Genomic DNA, 24330 nt, shown 5'->3' with positions numbered 1-24330 from the left:
TTTCGCGTCGGTCTGTCCTCTGGCTTGGCGGGGGGTGGTGGGGGGGCAGGGGTTGCCGTATGTGACACGGTGGCCTCCTGCGTGGGTGAGGGCTCTCCCCCGTGGAGTGCACCTTGGCAGCTGCCACAGGCTGCTGGCTGCAACACGCCTGGTTGGAGGGTGACTGTTTCCCCCAGTGTGTGAAACACTCTGCGTTGAAGGTAAAATCCCACACTTGCTGTTTTGACAGCTGATTCAGCTCATTTACTGACCTCAACAAGCAAGGTAAGTACTCTCAAGTGGAACCCCGCTGGCTTTAATTGCACGTCATCGGGGAACCGGGAAGTGGTCGGGATCGTGGCGCGATCCGGTCAAGTGACTGGATATCGGGATTTTAGGGCCCCCCCCCCCCCCGCTGGAAAGCCGCCGGTAAAATCGAGCCCCATGGAGTTAGATCACGGATCAGCCATGATCTTATCAAATGGCGGAGCAGGTACGAGGGGGCTGAATGGCCTACTCCTGTTCCTATGATCATATAACTCTACTTCCATCTGAAATTGTATTGTAAGTGGCGGATATCTTTTCGTCAAAGCATTCCCACTGATACTGAAAGGTTTATTATGTGCACATAAATGGCACAGAGCGCAAAGAGGCAGCGGAAATACGGCCAGGATTCAAGGGCCTCGCAAACATGGAAACTGAAAGCGGTTTGAGTCAGGAAGTGCTGAGTGTAAACATGGCTTCCAGGCAGCAGGCAGGGAGTTGGACCGAGGACGTGAACTGTCCCATTTGCCTTGATCTCTTCGCCGATCCGGTTATACTGGGGTGCGGGCACAACTTCTGCCGCTCCTGTATCACACGGTATTGGGGGAACGTGAGGATGAACTCCTGCCCGGAATGTAGGGCGGAGTTTCCGAAGAGAGCTTTCAAGGCCAATCGGGCCTTAGCGAGTCTGGCCGAGAAAGCTCGAAATCTGAAGCTGAATCGGAATCACTGCGAGAAACACCAGGAAGAACTGAAGCTGTTTTGTGAAACCGACAAGAAACTGATCTGTCTTATTTGTCGAGATGCGCGGGAACACAAATCTCACGGCATGATGCCGATAGACGAGGCTGCGGAGCCCTACAGGGTAAAAGGAACTCGCTTTAATCGATGACAATCTTTTCGTACTCTGTACTTTCATTTTCAATAGTCAAGTCGTTAATTTCTGTTCCAATTCTAGGTTAAACTGATATCTTGCTTAGAATCGGCGACACGGAGAAGGGGCTCGGCTCTGGTCACCAAATGGCAGCAGGAACTGCAGATTTCCAAAGTTAGGGTAAGGTCTCCTGGGATCTGGGTTAGTTTTGTTTCTCTTTATCGCGGTACATTATTATGTTTCACATTTAATTCTGTAGGAACAGTCGAGCGGTCTGCAGACCCACATCACATCCGAGTTCGATAAAATGCACCAGATTCTCATTGAGAAAGAGCAGCGTTTAATCAGAGATCTCAGGGAACAAGAGGAGCAGGTTTTACGTCCAATGATGGCCAACTTCAGTATCGTCCAACAGGAGTTAGATTGTATTGAGCGGGAGATATCGGAGTTACAGGGACAGGTGGAGGAAGAAGATACAGCCAGATTTCTGAAGGTAAGTCTTTTTTTAAATAAAGCATCACAAAGTTAGATATACTTGAAAATTACCTTGTGCACGCTAACATTTCCAATATGTTAATTTCCGTTAGTAAATATCATTAAGAAGTTCGATATACAGATAGTTTCTCCAGAATTGTTCCTGGTTTTGGGATAATCGATACAGGTGAAACGGAACTGAAGTTTAGTGGAATCCCTGAATATCTGTGCTGTTGGAAAAAAATGATTTCCGGTGATTTACCTTCTTATATTTAGTCAGTAGAGTGAATAAATTATCATCAAGAGAATTAAAAATCTAAATTCGACTGTCGCCCTGTGGATTTCCTGAAAATGTTCCATTTGATGTTTTGTAACTGACTCATTCATTCATTGTCCGACTTTTGCTGTTATTTCCATTGAGACAGATGATTGGGTAACATATTTAATACAGTTCAGCCACAACAACCACGTGTGTTTATATAGAGTCTCCAACGTGGTAAAACGTCCCAAGGCGCTTCACAGGAGCGATTATCAAACTAAATTTGACACTGAGCCACACAGGGAGATATTAGGACAGGTGACCAAAAGCTTGGTCAAAGAGGTAGGTTTTAAGGAGTAACTTGAACAAAGAGAGAGAGGTGGAGAGGTTTAGGATTAGTTCGAGCTACAAATGGTAGCCACTGAATTCTGATTTTACACAGCCAGGCCCATTATGAATTCAGATCTTTATTTCTGTTTGTTTCAGGAGGAGGTTTCTCAGGACAGGAGGTATGTCATTCTCTCTACAAAACATTAATTAAGTTATAAGTTAGAAACAGCTGAAACATTCTAATATTGAAAATTCCAAACTCAAAGGATTATTCAAGAGATTGAGGAACTACCATTGGTCTGTGGGGATCTGCCTCTGGGAATGTTCAAAGGACCTGTACAGTACACAACGTGGAAAGAAATGATAGACGGCATCAACCCAGGTAAAGGAAATTCTGTACCGCTTTTTCCAAAGTTTGCAAATCTATTTTGTGAATAGTTCTAATTAACGTCATAGACGAACGTCAGATGCACATTTTCAAAGTGGTGTGTGAGATTAGTGAAATGGCGCTGCTGTATAATTATTCCGATTTGGAATAATCTTTGAAATTCAAGTGACCAAAGATGTGTATAGAAGGGGCGTACCGCGAGACACGGTTGGGCGAGAGCAGTGTCTCACTGTCAGAGCCGCCTGGACAATTGTTTACTGAGCGAAGCTGCTCACAGAAGGCGGCTGAGAATTGCATCAGCACCTTCAGACCTGCTGCCCTCTGAAAGGAAACTGAAAATTCGCTTTGGTTCCTTGTCCCAGCCCAACGTGATCGGTGATTGTCTCCTGACAGTCAATCTCGTACTGAAGTGGGTATCGACATCTATAGTCCAAATGATCTAAAAAGAAAGGCTTGCATTGATACAGCGCCATTCATGATCTGGGGACATCCCCACGCGCTTTACAGCCGAGAAGTGTAGTCACTGTTATAATTTAGGGAACGAGCAGCCAATATGCGCAAAGCAAGGTCCCACCAACAGAAATCCGTTTTGAGCGATCAATCTCGGCAAAGGCGCTGGGAGAACGCTCTTCCTCGAAATAGTGCCTTGCGATCTTTTACGTCCACCTGAGAGGGCAGACGTCTCATCCGAAATTCAGTACCTCCGCCAGTGCAGCACTCCCATAGTACTGTACTGGGAGAGTCAGCCTAGATTATGCGCTCAAGTGGGACTTGAACCTCATAATCTTCTGACTCTGATGCGAAAGTGCTCCCACTGAGCCACGGCTGACACCTGCCACACGTGGGACGTGAAGGAAACTCTGAACCGTAAAATCAGGGCAGATTCATTCAGACCGATCTCCGTCGTGAAGCTTTTCATACGAAAAAAAACTTTGGAACTGACGCACAACTGGCAACAACAAACGATAAATAATTCAACAAGTTCAAGTGACCAAAGGTTTCTGTAGAGAGCATGTAGTTCCGAACGCTGTCGGAGGATGACACTGTTGCACCATTTGGACAGTTTGCAGAACTGGTGACAGTGGGAAGGGGGACAAGAATCGGGATCACCGCCTCCGGCCTCTTACTCTGTGAAAAGTAATTGAAAATTCGTTTTGTCTCCCTTTCCATAGTCTGTTCATATTGCTGGTTGTGTCCTGAAAGTTAATCTCACACTGGAACGAGTCCTATATTTACAGCAGGAAGCAAACCCCGATCCATCTTTAATATTCAGCACCATTGGAATAAGGAGGCAAAATACTCCTTGGATAATAAGAGTCTAAATGGGGTAGAGGAGCAGAGGGATCTGGGGGTACAGATTCACAAATCACTAAAAGTAGTGACGCAGGTTAATAAGGTCATAAAAAAACAATCCTCACTGGATACAGGCATGGTGCCGGAGGATTGGAGGACTGCTAACTTAGTTTAAAAAGGGAGTGAGGAATAGACTGAGTAATTACAGGTCCGTCAGTCTAACCTCGGTGGTGGGCAAATTACTGGAATCAATTCTGAGGGACAGGATAAACCGTCACTTAGATAGGCATGGACTAATCAAGGACAGTCAGCATGGATTTGTTAAGCGAAGGTCATGTCTGGCTAACTTGAGTAGGTAACAAGGAGTGTTGATGAAGGTAGTGCATTTGATGTAGTCTACATGGATTTTAGCAAGGCTTTTGACACAGTGCCACGTGGCAGACTGGTCAAAAAAGTACAAGCCCATGGGATCCAAGGGAAAGTGGCAAGTTGGATCCAAAATTGGCTCAGTGGCAGGAAGCAAAGCAAAGGCTGATGGGTGTTTTTGTGACTCGAAGGCTGTTTCCAGTGGGGTTCCGCAGGGCTCAGTACTCGGTCCCTTGCTTTTTGGATATATATTAGTGATTTGGACTTAAATGTAGGGGGCATGATTAAGAAGTTTGCAGATGATACAAAAATTGGCCGTGTGCTTGATAGTGAGGAGGAAAGCTGTAGATTGCAGGAAGATATCAATGGACTCGTCAGGTGGGCAGAAAAGTGGCAAATGGAATTCAATCCGGAGAAGTGTGAGGTAATGCATTTGGGGAGAGCAAACAAGGCAAGGGAATAGACAATAAATGGGAGGATACTGAGAGGTGTACAGGAAAAGAGGGACCTTGGAGTGCATGTCCATAGATCCCTGAAGGTAGCAGGACAGGTAGATAAGGTGCTTAAGAAGGCATATGGAATACTTTCCTTTATTAGCCAAGACATAGAATATAAGAGCAGGGAGGTTATGCTGGAACTGTATAAAACACCAGTTAGGCCACAGCTTGAGTACTGTGTACAGTTCTGGTCATCACATTACAGGAAGGATGTGATTGCATTAGAGAGGATACAGAGGAGATTTACGAGGATGTTGCCAGGACTGGAGAATTTTAGCTATGAGGAAAGATTGGATAGGCTGGGGTTGTTCTCTTTGGAACAGAGGAGGCTGAGGGGTGATTTAATTAAGGTGTATAAAATTATGAGGGGCCTAGATAGAGTGGATAGGAAGGACCTATTTCCAGGGGGCATAGATTTAAAACGATTGGTACAAGGATTGGAGGGGAGCTGAGGAAAAGATTTTTCACCCAGAGGGTGGTGGGGGTCTGGAACTCACTGCCTGAGAGGGTGGTAGAGGCAGAAACCCTCAACTCATTTAAAAAGTACCTGGATGTGCACCTGAAGTGCCGTGAACTACAGGGCTACGGACCAAGAGCTGGAAAGTGGGATTAGGCCGGGTGACTCATTTTTGGCCGGAGAAAATTCTTTACCCAGAGCTTGATGAGAATGTGGAACTGGGAATAGTTGAGGTGACTAGCGTAGATGCATTTAAGGGAAATCGAGATAAAACACACGAGGGAGAAAGGAATAGGAAGATATGCTGATAGGGCAAGATGAAGAGAGGGAGGAGGCTCGTGTGGAGCATAGAAGCCGTTGGGCCGAATGGCCTGTTTCTATGCTGTACATTCTATGTAATTCTATGTAATCATTGATTGTATCAGAATTATCCTCTGAGAGTTTCCGGAACCCCAGCGGTCTATTCCCCAATCGGCCCATCTCCGTCCCGCGATGAATTAATCGGTATTCCAGCATTTTCTGTTTTTATCTCAGTCCCGTGATGTCCCTGTTGTCCCTTCACCAACAGCAGCAGCTCCTGTTGTGCGGGTCTGGCTGCAGCTGTTCGCTGTGTTGTCCCCGGGGTTCTGTCGGTATCGGGAGAAGGTTCATGTGGAACCCACAGGAGTTTCAGTATTTCCAGGAATATGTTCAGGATCTGTCTGAAAATGTTAATTATTTATCACCGACACTGAACAGACTGAAGGAATCCAGGTTCTCTGAGTATAAACGCTCAGTTTTAAATGCCTGAAAGCTTCTTCTATCTGGCAATAATCTTATTAAAGATTCTATATAAAATTGTTTAACTTAATTTTTCCCTTGCATCTGATCTAAAAACTGTCTTCTCCGCTTCTCTATGGCCCAACCAATCCCGGGTAGGAAAAGGCCACTGGATCGTCCTCAAATTAAACAGCATGGCGGAGAAATTAAAGCACTCAGAATTTCAGTAGATTACTGACTGTGTTATTTTAAACTTTCCCCCCAGCTCCAGCCTCTCTGACTCTGGATCCGAACACAGCGAATCTGGATCTCGTCCTGTCTGAGGACCGGACCAGTGTGAGACTCGGAGGCAAACCGCAGCCGCTCCCGGACACCCCGGAGAGGTTTGACCACTCGCCCTGTGTGCTGGGAACTAAGGCATTCACATCGGGGAGACACTACTACGAGGTGGAGGTGGGGAACAAGACGTGGTGGGGCGTGGGGCTGGTCAAAGAGTCTGTCAGCAGGAAATGGAAAACCAAACTGACACCTGAAACCGGATACTGGACTGTGTGGCTGTTGCTCGGAAGCGGCTACGTTGCTCTCACCGCCCCCTCACGGACCCCCCTCACCCCGAGTGTGAAGCCCCGGAAGATCGGGGTGTACCTGGACCATGAGGGCGGGCAGGTGTCATTTTACAATGCGGACAACATGTCCCACCTGCACACTTTCACTGACACTTTCGCTGGGAGATTGTTTCCTTACTTCTGTCCGGGATTGAGCAATGGTGCGAAAAACTCAGAACCGCTGAGAATTTGTCCAGTTAAAGCCCATTAACAGAACAGTGTCTGCCGAACTGAGCTTCCGGTTCGCTTTACTCCCGGGAGTTTCTGCACAACGAACATTTCCAATTGTAATTCCGTTTTTTATCAGGGTGTAACTGTGATTCTAATTCCCGGGATATTGTCGGGCCAAAACGACCAAATCAATCTTCTACCCTCCACCCCCACTAACCGATCTTCTCCTGCCAACTTGTTCTGGATTAGATTCTCTTCGCCTGCACAGCCTGTAAATCGCCATTGCTCTGCTACCGGCCCAACATTTCAACGATTTCTGTGCATTCCTTTGGCTGATATTTTAGGCGATAAAATAAATCGATTGGCGCCTTTATTGAAATAATGAAGAAAGGAATGTCAAAGCAATGGCTTAACCAATCATCCGTTGATAACAACAACTAGTCGTTTCTAGGCCTTTATTTCAGAGGTGTGCATTTTGTATCTCAATAAACTAACCAGGAGGCAGATCTGTTAGTGGATTCCTAGAATTTATGTTGTTACATTTTTAAAATATTAATTCTGGGGATGTGGGTGTTAATGACAAGGCCGGCATTTATTGCCCAACTTGAGAAGGTGGTGGTGGGCCTTCTTCTTGAAACGCTGCAGTTCGTGTGGTGACGGTTCTCCCACAGTGGGGTTAGGTTGGGGAGTTCCAGGATTTTGACCCAGCGACGATGAAGGAACGGCCGATATATTTCCAAGTCGGGATGGTGTGTCACTTGGAGGGGACCGTGCAGTTGGTGTTGTTCCCATGTGCCTGCTGCCCTTGTCCTTCTTGGCGGCGGAGGTCGTGGGTTTGGGAGGTGTTGTCGAAAAAGCCTTGGCGAGTTGCTGCAGTGCATCCTGTGGATGGTACACACTGCAGCCACAGTGCGCCGGTGGTGGAGGGAGTGAATGTTTAAGGTGGCGGATGGGGTGCCAATCAAGTGGACTGCTTTGTCCTGGATGTTATCAAGATTCTTGAGTGTTGCTGCAGCTGCACTCATCCAGGCAAGTGGAGAGTATTCCATTATACTCCTGACTTGTGTCTTGTTGGTGGTGGAAAGGCTTTGGGGAGTCAGGAGGTGAGTCACTCGCCACAGAATACCCAGCCTCTGACCTGGTCTAGTAGCCACCGCATTTACATGGTTGGTCCAGTTGAGTTTCCGAACAATGGTGACCCCCAGGATGTTGATGGTGGGGGATTCAGCGATGTTAATACCATTAAATGTCAATAGGAGCTGTTTAAACTCCCTCTTGTTGGAGATGGTCATTGCCTGGCACTTGTCTGGCGTGAATGTTACTTGCCACTTATCAGTCCAAGCCTGGATATTGTCCAGGTCTTGCTGCATCCGGGCACGGACTGCTTGATTATCTGAGGGGTTGTGAATGGAGCTGAACACTGTACAATCGTCAGCGAACATCCCTACTTCTGACCTTATGATGGAGGGAAGGTCATTGATGAAGCAGCTGAAGATAGTTGGGCCTAGGACACTGCCCTGAGGAACTCCTGCAATGATGTCCTGGGACTATGATTGGTCTCCAACGACCACAGTCTTTGTGCTAGGTATGACTCCAGCAAATGGAGAGTTCCCCCCTTATTCCCATTGATTTCAGTTTTACTAGGGCTCCTTGATGCCACGCTCAGTCAAATGCTGCCTTGATGTCACCTCTGGAATTCAGCTCTTTTGTCCATGTTTGGACTAAGGCTGTAATGAGGTTGGGAGCCGAGTGGTCCTGGCAGAACCCAAACTGAGCATCAGTGAACAGTTTTTTGGTGAGTAAGTGCTACTTGATAGCACTGTCGATGACTCCTTCCATCACTTTACTGATGATTGAGAGTAGACTGAAGGGCCTGTTTCCATGTTGTAAACTTCTATGATTCTATATAAATAACATCCATTGACATTCCCCTGTCCACTACTTTAATCACCTCTTCAACAAATTCAATCAGGTTTGTCAGGCACGACCTGGGAGGTCTGCCAGTAGGTGCCCTGTCGTTCAAAGAGCCCAGTAAGCCATTCAGTTCAATCAAACTAACTGGCCGGCATCGCCCGCATGCCAAGAATGAAATAAAACCATTGAGCTTTGTGGTGTAATCACTGCAACAAAGCACAGTTTAGACACGCAGTTGGGGGCCGAGTTGGGGGAACTCTGGAAAGTGGAACCCAGTGACTTACCTACTGAACAGAAAATATAGATGAATTCGACAATCGAGGATGTCCCAATACATTTTTGGGGATCTCTGACGGTGCAAAGAGAAATATGTCCAAGCCGTGTATCAAGGACACGCTTGTGATCTAATCTGCATCTCGACAAATGACTTGATCTAACCCTGGGCAAGGACCAGAAGGAGCTTCTGCCCTCCGATCCAAAATGTGCCGGCGCATTCGTGATGCACGTCCATATCTACAGAGAAAAGCAAATTACAGATGGCCCACGAAAGCGTCGAGAAGCAGCTGCGCCTCCACGGCCACAGGATGACATTTTTAGCCGACCACTCCCCGAGCCAGTGCGGAAACTCAAGGTCTTGACCGCATGAACATAACCCTCCTGGAGCAAGAGCATGGGTCAAAGGATTCTGTACCCTATGTTTAAACTCGTGACTCAACACCCCCCACTTTTCAGCATATTTACTGCAGTGCTCAGAGATTGCCCGTCACGCCCGAGCCTAAACTACCAACAACTCCACCGAAAGGCACCCAGGTGAAATCAGGGCACTGCCCCCTCTGCCCAGGGGGAAACCCCATCGTAAACCAGTCGGACACGAAGCAACAGCCCCGACGCAGCACGGAACAGGAGGAGCAGCGTGGCGCAAAACTGGGGCTGGATCGAAACTGTGTACAGACATCGAAACTGAAAGCGGTTTGAGTCAGGAAGTGCCGAGTGTGAACATGGCTTTCAGGCAGCAGGCAGGGAGTTGGACCGAGGAGGCAATTTGTCCCATTTGTCTTGATTTCTTCGCCGATCCGGTTATACTGGGGTGCGGGCACAACTTCTGCCGCTCCTGTATCACACGCTCTTGGGGGAACATGAGGATGAACTCCTGCCCGGAATGTAGGGCGGTGCTTTTGGAAAGAAACCTCAGGGCTAATCGGGCCTTAGCGAGTCTGGCCGAGAAAGCTCGAAATCTGAAGCTGACTCCGAGGCGGGAGGAAAGTAAACTTCACTGCGAGAAACACCAGGAGGAACTGAAGCTGTTTTGTGAAACGGACAAGAAACTGATCTGTTACATTTGTAGAGATGCGCGGGAACACAGAGACCACCGCTTCATGCCGATGGACGAGGCTGCGGAGATGTACAGGGTAAAATGGGAGGGTTGAGCTTCTGGTGATCTTTTCTTATCTTGTCTTTCATCATCTGATTCATTTGATTTCTGTTCCAATTCCAGGATAAACTGAACTCGTCTTTAGAATCGGCCACACGGAGAAAGGCCTCGGCTCTGGTCACCGAACGGCAGCAGAAACAGCAGATTTCTGAAGTTAGGGTAAGGTGATTTCCTGGGATCTGGGTTAGTTTTGTTTCCCTTTATCGCGGTACATTATTATGTTTCACATTTTTTAATTCTGTAGGAACAGTCGAGCGGCCTGCAGACCCACATCACATCCGAGTTCGCTAAAATGCACCAGATTCTCACTGAGAAAGAGCAGCGTTTAATCAGAGATCTCAGGGAACAAGAGGGGAAGATTCTTGGAACAATGGAGAAAAACCTCAGTGGAATCCAACGGGAGTTAACTTGTGTTGAGCGGGAGATATCAGAGTTACAGAGGCAGCTGGGGGAACGAAACACCGTCACATTTCTGAAGGTAAGAGATTGTTTTGTTTCCATAAAACTTTAGCACTGCAAAGAAATTCCCCAACACATTCTGACCGTGCCCTTACATCGTGTACATTAAATCTACAGCATTACACAGAAATTCCCCAACACACTCTGACCGTGCCCTTATACCGTGTTCATTACACCTAGAGCTGGCAGAGCTGAGTTCTCCCGCTGGCCGCCGCTCAGACACCTCCCCCTGCACAGAGTTTTGCACGCTCGTGGGATATTCTAATATTAAGAGAACTGACAGAAACGCGCTCTGTCTCCTCACATTAAAAACGTTAAATTCCATGTCGCACCACGCTGGGTACTGAAACCCAGATTTAACCCTCTTCACTTTTAGAGAATACCCGTCTCCCCCGCATTTCGCCACCTCTCTATCGGCTCACTGTTCTGCCGACCGCAACGTTAATGCTGCATCAAAACTTATCACAAAGCTACAGCCGGTAGAATTCAGCGATACGCTGTCGTCAGTAGAAGTAATAAATTGTCATCGAGAAGCGTAAATGGTTTAAATGTCAGTGTTACCCTGTGTACTTCCTGAAAAATATACCGTGCGATGCTGTTTTACCCAGTGAATTTCCCAGTGAAAGTCCTTACACCCCAATCTGCTTTATCCTTGTCTGATCTGTGCTGTTCCTTCACTGAGACAGGTGAATGATTGTTACTTGGTAATATGTTGGATACAGACTCTTATTTAATCTGTGCCGCTGAATTCTGATTATCCTCTCCCAGATCATTCCTCAGATCCGTGTTTCTGTTTTATTTCAGGAGGAACTTTCCCAGGACAGGAGGTAGGACAGTCTCTGAATCGACATTTAAATTAAATTATTAAACGGACAAAAAGCAACAACGATGTTATTGGATGTTTTATGTTCACAGGTTTAGTGCTGAGGGTATTGCACTCTCAGTACCTGGGTCTGTGTCACTGGAAATATTCAAAGGCCCTCTACAGTACATAACATGGAAAGACATGAGAGAAAGCATCAGCCCAGGTAAAGAGCGTTCGTCTCCCCGTTTCATACTTTGTGAAGCTCTCATTATGGAAATAGAACGAATTAATGACAAAGATAAACTTCAGGTGGAAAATTCAAAGAACACAGTTCATAAAATATTCTTCCGAAAGAGTTTGAAGCTGGTTAGTGAAATCAGTGTCCATGTCTCAGACCCGGGCAATGCCTGGTCTGTAATGAAGCGATATCCTGTGGTTGTTGATTCAGACCCAGAACAATGTTCTCACCCTCCGGACTGAGGGATGATTCTACAGCTCCCCAAATTACCCAGACTGTGCTTCACTGTGACAGTGCAGAATATAACACAATTAATATTTACTGAAGGAATCAAACCTATTACATACTGTCCAACATCGCTTCATTCTTGATATAAAATCAGTCATACAACGGGTTAATAAAATAATTAATTTGAAACTTAAAGATCCAGCAAAGACTCTCATATCCAAGCCTGAATCTGTCCGCGTGGGCTGTACAAACTCTCTCGATTCCACCAGGGCTCATTTTATACCATTCGCTAGGCGGAATTATGACCGATCTTCCCGGCCCCACCCCTGCGACCCTGAGGCTAATTATTTCACCCCAGTTCATCCATCCGTACCCCTCTGACCGGGGACCATTGGACTGTGAGGCTTTGTGACTGTATGTAGCCACGGGCACATATAGGAAGAAGAGAACAGCTCTTAGTGACTAATATCACAAAGATCACACGATAAGGAGGCCGTTCGGCTCGTCTCTCCACAGAAACATACAATCACCTACATAGTTATTATATACACAAACCTAGAGGAAACACGTTATTTTCATGCACCGGTTGAGATCCAAGTCCTTCTTGGATATATTGGCCTTAGAGGGGAAGCAGCACAGATTCACTAGAATGATACCGGGGCTAAAAGGGTTAAATTATGCAGACAGGTTACACAGACTGGGCTTGTATTCCCTTGAGTATAGATGGTTAAGGGGTGATCTAATTGAGATGTTTAAGATGATCAAGGGATTTGACAGGATAGAGAGAAACTATTTCCTCTGGTGGGAGAGTCCAGAACAAGGGGGCATAACCTTAAAATTAGAGCTAGGCCATTCAGGGGTGATGTCAGGAAGCACTTCTTCACACAAAGGGGAGTGGAAATCTGGAACTCTCCCCCCCCAAAAAAGCTGTTGAGGCTGTAATTTTATGTAAGCTCTGAAAATTGTAATCGAAGAACGAAAAACCTGTTTCAATCACACTGCGTAAAGGGTGGTTCAAGTGAGCAACCCGTTCGTGCACTGGCAATGCACACACACAAAAAATACACACACACACACACACACACACACACACTCAGACTCATACATACGCAACACCCCCCCCACATACACAGAATTCTTTTGACCAATTTAGATGTGGAAATTATATGGTGACAATTTTTGCATCCTTTTATTATCGGGTCTGTGTTTCCACTTTATCGCCTCAATTCATCTTGATTCCCTTCTTACCCTGCATTTTCCTCTCTCCTCTATTTTGTCCTTTCCTCTTTCCCAAATCTCCACTCGTGTTTCATCTCACATTTACAATATATAATTTAATTTTTCGCCCACCCACCCTAAAACTGTGAAGTCAGCTCATAAGATGAGGGCGGATTCTTTCAGAATTTTGTCTCCACTATGAAGCTTTTAGTATTTAAATCACTTTGGGATTCACATATAATTGGCAGCTGTAAACAATAAATAATTCAACAATCCTTGCATCTTGTCACCAAAATGTGTATAGAAACCATGTAGTATCAAATACTGCCGGGGGATGGTACTGCTGTGCTATCTGAAAATATTGGGGTAAGAACAGAAAATGCTGGAAATACTCAGCAAGTCAGGCAGCAACTGTGGAGAAAGAAACAGAGTTAATGTTTCAGGTCGAAGACCTTTCATCAGAACTAGTCTGACGAAAGGTCATCGACCTGAATCGTTAACTCTGTTTCTTTCTCCACAGATGCTGTCTCACTTGCTGAGTATTTCCAGCATTTTGTGTTTTTATTTCAGATTTCCAGCATCCGCAGTATTTTCCTTTTGAAAATATTGGGGAATTGGTTAGTGGGAATCAGTCCGTGGAAAGGGAGCAAGAATCAGCATCAGAGCCTCCGACCTTTTACCCTCTGAAAGGCAGCTGAAATTTCGTTTTGTGTCCCCTTCCTTAGTTTGATCACATTGCTGTTTGTGTCCTAAAAGTTAATCTCACCCTGAAATGGGTCTCAATATTTACTGCGTGAAGGGAAACCCTGATCCACGTTCAACTTTCAAGATCATTGGTTGTATCAGAATTTGAATCGAGTAAATGACTGTCAGCTATTTCCCCCAATCGGGATTATCCTCAGAGTTTCCAGAACCCCAGTGGTTTATTCCCCAATCGGCCCATCTCCGTCCCGCGATGAATTAAACAATATTCCAGCATTTTCTGTTTTTATCTCAGTCCCGTGATGTCCCTGTTGTCCCTTCACTAACAGCAGCAGCTCCTGTTGTGCGGGTCTGGCTGCAGCTGTTCGCTGTGTTGTCCCTGGGGTTCTGTCGGTATCGGGAGAAGGTTCATGTGGAACCCACAGGAGTTTCAGTATTTCCAGGAATATGTTCAGGATCTGTCTGAAAATGTTAATCATTTATCACCGACACTGAACAGACTGCGGGAATCCGAGTCAGAGTCGGTTAGTTTATCCGAGATGAGTGGAGGCGAATCCTAATCGATCATTTCTCGCTTTATTGATGAGATTACACGGATCGAACATTAGAGAGCGATCGGAAACAGTCAGGAAACTCACAGCGCAGAGTTAACTGATGGAAAGTTTCCGAGTTACATTCAACAGAAAAATTAAATTATCGTTGTCCAAACATTCTGGATTAATGTGTGAAAGGGTCCTGGTAATATATATTAATGTTTACCATTTAAGTTCGACACGAATGGGGCTTCATAATTAAATGGTTTAAGAACACGAGAACATAAGAAATAGGAGCAGGAGTAGGCGATACGGCCCCTCGAGCCGGCTCCGCCATTCAATAAGATCATGGCTGATCTTTGACCTCAACTCCACTTTCCTGCCCAATTCCCATATCCCTTGATTCCCTTAGAGTCCAAAAATCTATCGATCTCAGTCTTGAATATACTCAAAGACTGAGCATCCACAGCCGACTAGGAGAGAGAATCCCAAAGATTCACAATCCTCTGAATGAAGAAATTCCTCCTCATCTCAGTCTTAAATGGCCGACCCCTTACCCTGAGACTATGCCCCCTGGTTCTAGACTCTCCAGCCAGGGGAAACAACCCCTTAGCATCTACCCTGTCAAGCCCTCTCAGAATCTTATATGTTTCAATGAGATCACCTCTCATTCTTCTAAACTCCAGAGAATATAGGCCCATTCTACTCAATCCCTACTTATAGAACAACCCTTTTATCCCAGGAATTAATCTAATGGACCTTGGTTGCACTGCCTCTAAGGCAAGTATATCTTTCCTTAGGTAAGGAGACCAAAACTGTACACAGGTGTGGTCTCACCAAAGCCCTGTACAATTGCAGCAAGACTTCCTTACTCTTGCAATAAAGGCCAACATACCATTTGCCTTCCTAATTGGTTGCTGTACCTGCATGTTAACTTTCTGTGTTTCATGTACAAGGACACCCAAACCCTTTAAACACCAACATTTAATAGTTTCTCACCATTTAAGAAATATTCTGTTTTTCTATTCTTCCTACCAAAGTGAATAACCTCACATTTCCCCACATTATACTCCATCTGCCACCTTCTTGCCCACACACTTAACCTGTCCATATCCCTTTGCAGACTCTTTGTGTCCTCCTCACAGCTTACTTTCCCAATTAGCTTTGTATCATCAGCAAACTTGGAAACACTACACTCGGTCTCTTCATCTAAGTCATTAATATAGATTGTAAATAGCTGAGGCCAAGCATTGATCTTTGTAGCACCCCAATAGTTACAGCCTGCCATGATGAAAATGATCCGTTTATTCCTACTCGCTGTTGTCTGTCCGTTAACCAATCCTCTATCCATACTGATGTATTACCCCCAACCCCATGAGCCCTTATCTTGTGTAACCATCTTTTGTGTGGCACGTTATCAGATGCCTTTTGAAAATCCAAATATACTACATCCATTGGTTCCCCTCTACCTACCATGCTAGCTACATCCTCAAAAAACTCCATAATAGATTTGTCAAACATGATTTCCCTTTCATAAAACCATGTTGACTCTGCCTAATCATATTATGAATTTCTAAGTGCCCTGTTACCCCTTCCTTAACAACGGATTCCAGCATTTTCCCGACGACTGATGTCAGGCTAACTGGCCTATAGTTTAATTTGACTTTTATTTGCTCGCTCTATTTTTCCTCTATAATAAACAGTCTCCCGACTCGGACCCAGTCAGGAGGCCGCGGAGAAATGCCCCAGGATCGGTGTTTTACACATAAGGCTGGGAAAGTGAATGGGAGCCGTCAGATGTCAGAGTGTTATATCCTGTATAAAAATATAGAGAATGTAACCAGTCTGTAACATGTTCTCCCCTTCCTGCAGTCTCTTCCCTCTGACCCTCAAGTCCCAGAGCGGAGGGAGTCTTCGACCTGAGCTGCCCCCAATGAACCGCCATCAAATTATACAGCAGGGCGGGGGATTTAGAAAGGTAACTCAGAGTTTGAATAAATCACCACAAGAAACTAAATCACTGACTGTGTTATTTTAACTTTCCCCCAGCTCCAGCCTCCCTGACTCTGAATCCAAACACAGCCCATCCCCGGCTCATCGTGTCTGAGGACCGGAACAGTGTGAGACTTGGAGACCAAGACCAGCCGCTGCCTGACACCCCGGAGAGGTTTGATTCCTGGGCCTTTGTCCTGGGATCGGAGGGATTCACATCAGGGAGACACTACTGGGAGGTGGAGGTGGGGGACAAGATTGAGTGGGGTGTGGGAGTGGCCCGAGAGTCTGTCAACAGGAAAGGGGAAATCGACCCAAAACCTCAGACCGGATACTGGGCTGTGTGGCTGGGAAGCGGAAGTGACTATATTGCCGGCACCTCCCCCTCATGGACCCCCCTCACCCCAAGTGTGAAGCCCCGGAAGATCGGGGTGTACCTGGACTATGAGGACGGTCAGGTGTCGTTTTACAATGCGGACAACATGTCCCATCTCCACACTTTCATCCACACTTTCACTGAGAGACTCTTTCCCATCTTCGATCCGGGTTGGAATTATCACAAGAAAAACTCAGCACCGCTGAAAATCCTCTGGGTTAAAGGTCACTAAAGGGTCTGTTTGCATAATTTTACCTCTGGTGTCTGTATGAGCAAGATTCCCAGTTTCTGATTCTGTTTACTCCCTGATGTCTGTATAAGGACCATTCCCAGTTTCTGATTCTCTTTGCTACCTGGTGCCTGATTAAGGAACGTTTAAGATCTGATACCAATTTACTCGTGGGTGTCTATAGAAGGAGCATCCCCAGCTTCCACTTCATTCACCCCCCTGGTGTCACAGAAGGAACATGTCGAGTTTTTCATCCCCTTTACTCCCTGATGTCTGAATAAGGAACATTCCCAGTTTCCGATTGTCTTAACTCCCACATATTTATGTGTAACAAACATTTCTAATTGTAACTCACTCTCTAACCAGTATCTAATTGTAACTCTAGCGTCCACCGGACAGCAGGGCCCGGTCACCAAATATTCAATGATGATATGTAAATTCTTGTTACATGGTCAATCATATACTGATCTTGTACACAAGTATAAGTATATATTTGATAGAGTAAACCCCAACTGGAGCTTAGGAATCTCAATACATTTAACCCAAGGGTTTTAAATGCTGTCAGTCAATGATATTTAACATCCGCTCCATTATTTTCTGTACTCCTTATTGTTTAACCGTATGATGGTGTTAGATGTGGTATCATGGAAATATTAATAAAGGAATCATTACCAATTTCTGTGTCAGACTAAATATTTGCTGACTGTGCAAAGGAACGGTCAACTAGTTTACTCGATCATATACCGAAGCCCCTAATCAGTTAGTTTGGTTTGTCTAACTGGTAATACACGTTGACTGGTCACTCGGGGATGAGCTATAATTCCAGGCCTGTATTAACCTTTTCACGTGGATGGTAAATTTTCAGCCATCACTCTTGGGTGGGTTGGGGTGAAAAAAGGTTAAAGATTAGACTGCACCTAGAACCTGTGTCAGTCCCGATATGCTTGTCTCTTTGCGGATTTTGGGCTCCTGGTTCCAATCCTCCTCAGGCCCACTCCCTAGATCCTCCGGCATCACATTGAGGACTGTGTTGGTGCTGCTTCATGCTCTCGGACTAATCCAGAGAAGTTCTTTGACTTGTTTCCCACCCCCATCCATCTTTCACCATTATGTGATCCATCTCTGACTCTACCATCCATTTCCTGGACTTCCCTCCATGTGTGCAATGGGCTTTCCAACTATATCTATTTGAACCCTATAGACTCTACAACTACTTTGGAGTGTGAATCCTCCCACTCTGCTTCCTGCAGCAGCAACATCCATGTTACTCAATCGCATCGAATCCTGCTTTGCTGACTATACTTTTCACACCAGACCCTGGGTTTTCCACACGGTAACTGAACAACTGGAAGTGTGGGCGGTGGGATTTCCACTACCCCACGTGGCTGGCGCTGACCCTGCTCCCTGCTGATGGGTGGGCTCCGGCCAGCAAATACCTGCAATTGCCCTAGTGCAGGGAATGGGGGCTCAGAAACCCTCGTGCTGCTGCAGGATTTCGGCTGGCATTTTCTGATACCGATGTATCTCCAGCTGAGTTGCCCCTCCTCCAACTCCACCCGTATTTCCAGTTTTGCGTACATTTGATGTGGGAGGCATACTCCCCAGCCTCCAATCCGTAAGTAGCACCAGACTAGTGCCGGATGCGGGCTATGGAACGGAAGGCCGTGTTAAAAATTCCTGCTGATACCAATGGACTCTGTGCAACTGCACACGTCCCTCTTCATTAGAATCTGCTGATTTTATAACGCTGGTGCTGGGCCCAACCGTGGTTGAACTTTTCTCTGGCGGGTTCAGCCAGCAAAGAATGGAGTGGGTACAGCAGCGGATCTGAGCAAGTTTCCACCTGCGCTCTCGCCAGAGCCACTGAAAAATCACTGGAACGTGAGCGGAACATCTGAGGCTGAACGTCCTACAGCAGCTTAAAGGGGCAGGCTATAGATTCAATGGCCTCACGAGGCTTGGGAAGGTAAAGAGGAAAACTGAAATAGCTTCCTAGAATATCCCCGGATCAATGCACTGTCCCAGTGTGGGTGTCATATCTTCAAACACCTGATCCTACCTGTTTTGGGAGTTGGCAAGTCGGCAAATGTTCAGCTGCATCTTCCACCTCCTACCCATAACCTACATACGGAGCTGCCCTCACAACTTCACCTCCAGGTTGGTCCCTTCAAAGGCAACTGACATATGACTCCCTCATTGAGTCCTGAGCCATTGATAATCTGTTCGTTCACACCAACCTTTCACACTAGTCCACATTGTTCTACCAAGACGACAGGCCACAGCAATGAGCTAATGTTGATTCACACTCTGAAGTCGCACAAGGAGGAAGCTTTCGATCTTCTGAGGAGGCCGTCAGCTAAGAGTGGGAGACAGAGAAGTTGGAAGGCAGGTTCCAGCTTCCAGTTAGTGAGCAGATGATGATGCCTTTACATGCTGCCTGATGACGGACTTTGACTACCTGCAGATACCCTGCTGCACATGATTCCTGTGTTTGTGTGTATCAGTCTGGAATCGCTTTACAATTTCCAGCTCTTTTCCTTCTGATGGTCACTCGCAACCTGATGAATCAGCGGTGGCAGATGATGAAGAGCAGCACCCTCTACTTGAGGTTGACAGCACTATCTCACCCACACATATTGGGGGTGATTTTAACGACGGCTTTATTTCCGGGTTTAACTTGGGCGCGTAAAAGGACAGGCTTCCCACTGGGAATGCAAAGTCCGAAAATTTTGCAGTTGCGACCCAAAAAACAACTATTTTCAACTTGCATCCGCTCTTGGGGTTTAAAATCACCCCCATTGTATCAATGCCCAGAGTCAGTCTATAGCCATCAAACAAGGGAGTGAGCATATGGGGGAGGAAGGAGGCAGAGAAGATGCATCGGAGAAATGTAGGGTGCACTGTGTTGGAATGTGAGATGGCTGAGTAGAGAATCAGGAGATATCTTCCCTTGGCTGAAGTGCCTGCGACCCCCAATCCCTCAGGTCCTGTTTTTAAAACAAGAATGCTACAAGAGCATCATAGCTATGTGTGGGAACTCTGGACAGTCTCCTGGAATGTGCAGTAATTGTCTGGCCAACTGGAGAAATCGATCCCCAGCCTATGTAGCACCATCAAAGATGGCTTTGCCATGTTGAACGGTGCAACGTGTGAATCTCCCGCCAAATCTGTAACAGGTCTCCAGAATGGTTAGACCACACTTGGAGTACTGTGCACAGTTTTGGTCTCCGTATTATAAAAAGGATATAGAGACACTGGAGAAGGTGCAAAACAGATTTACAAGAATTATATCAGAACTGAGAGGTTATACCTATCAGGAAAGACTGAACAGGCTGGGGCTCTTTTCTCTAGAAAAGAAAAGACTGAGGAGTGACCTGATAGAGGTCTTTAAGATTATGAAAGGGTTTAATAGGGTTGACGTAAAGATGTTTTCACTTGTGGGGAGTCCAAAACTAGGGGCCATAAATATAAGACATTAATAAATCCAATAAATAAATGTGATAAATTTAATAGGGAATTCAGGAGAAACTTATTTACCCAGAGAATGGCTATAATGTGGAACTCGCTATCACAAGGAGTAGTTGAGGCGAACAGCATTGAAGCCTTTAAGGGGAAGCTAGATAAACACATGTCGGTGAAAGAAACAGAAGGTTATGCTGATAGGGTGAGATGAAGAGGCGTGGAAGGAGGCTTGTGTGGAGCATAAACACCCGTATGGATCAGTTGGGCCAAATTGCCTATTGCTGTGCTGTAAATTCTATGTAATGCAGTGGCTGTTGTAACAGGAATTGCTTCCACAATGGCTATCATGAATGCTGCAACTGAAGCTTTGGGCAAGTTGCTTGAAACAGCTACATTCAATTTGGTGATGGAACGGAAATGTCGATCAGACAAGACCTCAGTAATCATGGAGTACAAGTCATTCTGCATTCACAAACAGCAGTGGCCTAGAAGAGTTAATACTTACTACTAGTGCAGTGGCAGCAACTGCCTTAATGATCCTGCTCCCAAACAGGATAATAGGCCAAACGAGTTTGCCATGAAGAGTGCTTTCCATGAAGTTTCATATTAAATGTGGGTCCAAGAGGAGGGGTGTGGCCGATTAGGGACGATAAATGAGATCTACTCATGGAGGCAGAGGGCATGGCCGAGGTACTAAATGAGTACTTTGCATCTGTCTTTACCAAGGAAGAAGATTCTGCCAAAGTCACAGTAAAAGAGGAGGTAGTTGAGATACTGGATGGGTTAAAAATTCATAAAGAGAAGGTACTAGAAAGGCTGGCTGTACTTAAAGTAGATATGTCACCCGGTCCAGATGGGATGCATCCTAGGTTGCTGAAGGAAGTAAAGGTGGAAATTGCAGAGATACTGGGCATAATTTTCCAATCCTCCTTACATATGGGGGTGTTGCCAGAGGACTGGAGAATTGCAAATGTTACACCCTTGTTCAAAAAAGGATGTAAGGATAAACCCAGCAACTACAGGCTAGTCAGTTTAACCTCGGTGGTGGGGAAACTTTTAGAAACGATAACCCGGGACAAAATTAATAGTCACTTGGACAAGTGTGGATTAATAAAGGAAAGCCAACACTGATTTGTTAAAGTCAAATCGTGTTTAACTAACTTGATTGAGTTTTTTGATGAGGTAACTGAGAGGGTTGATGAGGGCAATGCGGTTGATGTTGTGTATATGGACTGTCAAAAGGTGTTGATAAAGTGCCACATAATAAGCTTGTCAGCAAAATTGAAGCCCGTGGAATAAAAGGATAAAAGGGGCAATGGCAGCATGGATGCGATGGCTAAGTAACAGGAAACAGAGAGTAGCGGTGAACGGTTGTTTTTCAGATTGGAGGAAGGTATAGAGTGATGTTCCCCAGGGTCAGTACTAGGACCACTGCTTTTTAAAATATATATTAATGACTTGGACTTGGGTGTACAGGGCACAATTTCAAAATTTGCAGATGACACAAAACTTGGAAGTATAGTAAACAGTGAGGCGGATAGTAATAGACTTCAAGTGGACATAGACAGGCTGGTGGAATGGGCAGACACATGTCAGATGAAATTTAACACAGAGAAGTGCGAAGTGATACATTTTGGCAGGAAGAATGAGGAGAAGCAATATAAACTAAATGGTACAATTCTAATGGGGATGCAGGAACAGAGAGATCTGGAGGTATATGTGCACAAATCTTTGAAGGTGGCAGGTCAGGTTGAGAAAGCGGTTAAAAAAGCATACGGGATCCTGGACTTTATAAATAGAGGCATAGAGTGCAAAAGAAAGGAAGTTATGTTGAACCTTTATAAAACACTGGTTCAGCCACAACTGGAGTACTGGGTCCAATTCTAGGCACCGCACTTTAGGAAGGATGTGAAGGCCTTAGATAGGGTGCAGTAAAGATTTACTAGAATAGTTCCAGGAATGAGGGACTTCAGTTACGTGGATAGACTGGAGAAACTGGAGATATTCTCCTTAGAGCAGAGAAGGTTAAGAGGAGATATTATAGAGGTATTCAAAATCATGAAGGGTTTAGATAAAGTAAATAAAGAGAAACCATTCCCATTGGTGGAAGGGTCGAGAATCAGAGGACACAGATTTAAGGTGATTGGCAAAAGAACAAAAGGCGATGTGAGGAAAAACTTTTTTTTACACAGCGAGTAGTTATGATCTGGAATGCGCTGCTTGAAAGGGTGGTTGAAGCAGATTCAGTCATGGCTTTCAAAAAGGAATTCGATAAATACTTGAAGGGAAAAAATTTGCAGGGCTATGGGGAAAGAGCAGGGCAATGCGACTAACCAGATTGCTCTTACAAAGAGCCGGCATGGGCTCGATGGGCCGAATGGCCTCCTTTTGTGCTGTAACCTATACTGACTGCAACTTACCTCTGGTCTGGTCACTATCATTTGTCTTAAATTTTGTTCATTTTATCATTCATTGTAGATTTCAGAACACTTGTATATAAAGACTATGTGGGTTGTATAACTCAGAGTGGGGCTGCTTGGTGACAGGGCTGGGACATTCTTGTTAGTGGGGGTGGGACAGCCGCTAGGGTAAGAAGTTGTGAGGTGTTGCTTTAGCTTTAGCAGCAATGGCACATTTTTGCAGTTAAAAGGGGCGCCGGGTTCCTATCTCTTCAATCAGTCAGTCCAGTTATGGATGGACGGGAGGTGGGGTGCAGGAAGGGTCCTCACATCTCCAGGGTGTTGTTCCAGCCCTCAACGCAGCCTGTACGGTACTTGCTTTTAAAGGGAAACATCCCATGTATTTTGACCACATTTGTCATGGGGATAGGGGTGCATGCTTTGTGCCACAACATCTTGTTGCCTGGATCAAGATCTGTGCAAGCTCAGGAATGGTTGGGGTGCTTTGCCCCACTGGCAGCAGACCGAGTATACATGGGGCAGGACCAGAAGGATTGTTAGGCCAGTCATAGCCGCTGTGTCACCACCCACCCCCCCCCCACCCCGCCCCACCCCGCCTCCACTTCTTGCGACTCTCATCCAAAATTATTAGATACCAGGCCAAGACCAACATTTGAGCAGGAGTGCCCCCTTGTGGATGTAGTTCTGTCAATATTCATCTGCCAAAGTCCGGTGGAATTTTCTACGTTTGTGCAGGGTGAAGTACTTCTAGTGGAAGATTCTCGGTAGGCCCCCTTACCGTAGACTGCAAGTGGTAGGGGTTCCCCAAGGTGGCCCACCTAGGTTGCCCTCCCAAGAACCACACAGATTTTCTTTGCTGTCGGACATGCATGGAGAGCAATACTGTGAAGAGGACTGAGATGCATCAGTAGAATGGTTCTGAGCCGCAGATGGATAGTACGGAGTACAACAAGGTCCGAGAGGAAGTGACAGACCCGTGATAGCAAAAGTAGACATATTGGGTGCTAGGAAATTTTCCAATCAACAGCGGAATGAAATGATTTAATTTGAGGGAGTAGCTTGCCCAATGTGGTGATGTCCTTTCACTGGGTTTCTGCGGCTCTTCGCCAGGTTACGGTGTACGAGTGTGACACCCCCTGTAGAAATTCACCTAATAAGAGTAAGCCACGTAGTGCACTTCTGAAGTCACATATAGGCAATGGGGTTACAGTTCACTTTACCTGAATAAAGTATTTGATATATGTCCTCTAGCATTTTTTTCAAATAATTTTGAAAAACTATCAGACTGAGTGAAAAGCATTCAGCTAGTTTAAATACTACATTGCATTATTTGTAAATGCAGCCTGAGAAGCCTGTAGGACTTGCCTTCAGCTAATAGCGTTAGAGCTCTGGGCAAAAAGTAGCAAGTCCACTGTATACCATTATGGTATTCTGTATACAGTGCACTTCAAACCTCTTTACCCAAATAATCTCAGTTTCAATACTGTTCATTAAAACTTCACTGTGTGGTTGCTTATAAACGTGATCACTTTTCATACTCATATGATGTGAAACAAATACTTCCTGAAAGAAAACCGGTATTTGTTGATAAATTGACATGTCATTG

The 24330-nt window shown here is 45.6% G+C and overlaps 1 protein-coding gene across 1 annotated transcript; it reads left to right on the top strand.

The window, feature by feature from the left end:
* Positions 1 to 322: 322 nt before the first annotated feature.
* LOC137305078 (E3 ubiquitin-protein ligase TRIM39-like) lies at positions 323 to 17517 on the top strand. The gene is made up of 11 exons (XM_067973855.1): positions 323 to 1108; positions 1202 to 1297; positions 1377 to 1610; positions 2337 to 2359; positions 2447 to 2562; positions 6206 to 6393; positions 10126 to 10221; positions 10307 to 10540; positions 11326 to 11348; positions 11437 to 11549; positions 16295 to 17517. The coding sequence occupies exons 1-11, from the start codon at positions 671 to 673 to the stop codon at positions 16843 to 16845; spliced, it is 2112 nt and encodes a 703-aa protein (XP_067829956.1). The 5' UTR covers positions 323 to 670; the 3' UTR covers positions 16846 to 17517.
* The last annotated feature ends 6813 nt before the right edge of the window (positions 17518 to 24330 follow it).

Source organism: Heptranchias perlo, chromosome 39, assembly GCF_035084215.1.
Source record: "Heptranchias perlo isolate sHepPer1 chromosome 39, sHepPer1.hap1, whole genome shotgun sequence".
Classification (NCBI taxonomy): Eukaryota; Metazoa; Chordata; class Chondrichthyes; order Hexanchiformes; family Hexanchidae; genus Heptranchias; species Heptranchias perlo.
Note: the sequence above shows the minus strand (reverse complement) of the source record. Positions and strands in the feature narration are given on the sequence as shown.

Bases quoted from the DNA above. Each gene is read 5' to 3' on its own strand.
- LOC137305078 (XM_067973855.1), top strand. From the start codon at position 671: ATGGAAACTGAAAGCGGTTTGAGTCAGGAAGTGCTGAGTGTAAACATG. The intron at 1,109-1,201 runs GTAAAAGGAACT...TTCCAATTCTAG, and splicing joins AGGCTGCGGAGCCCTACAGG to GTTAAACTGATATCTTGCTT. The intron at 6,394-10,125 runs GTGGGGAACAAG...TTCCAATTCCAG, and splicing joins GACACTACTACGAGGTGGAG to GATAAACTGAACTCGTCTTT.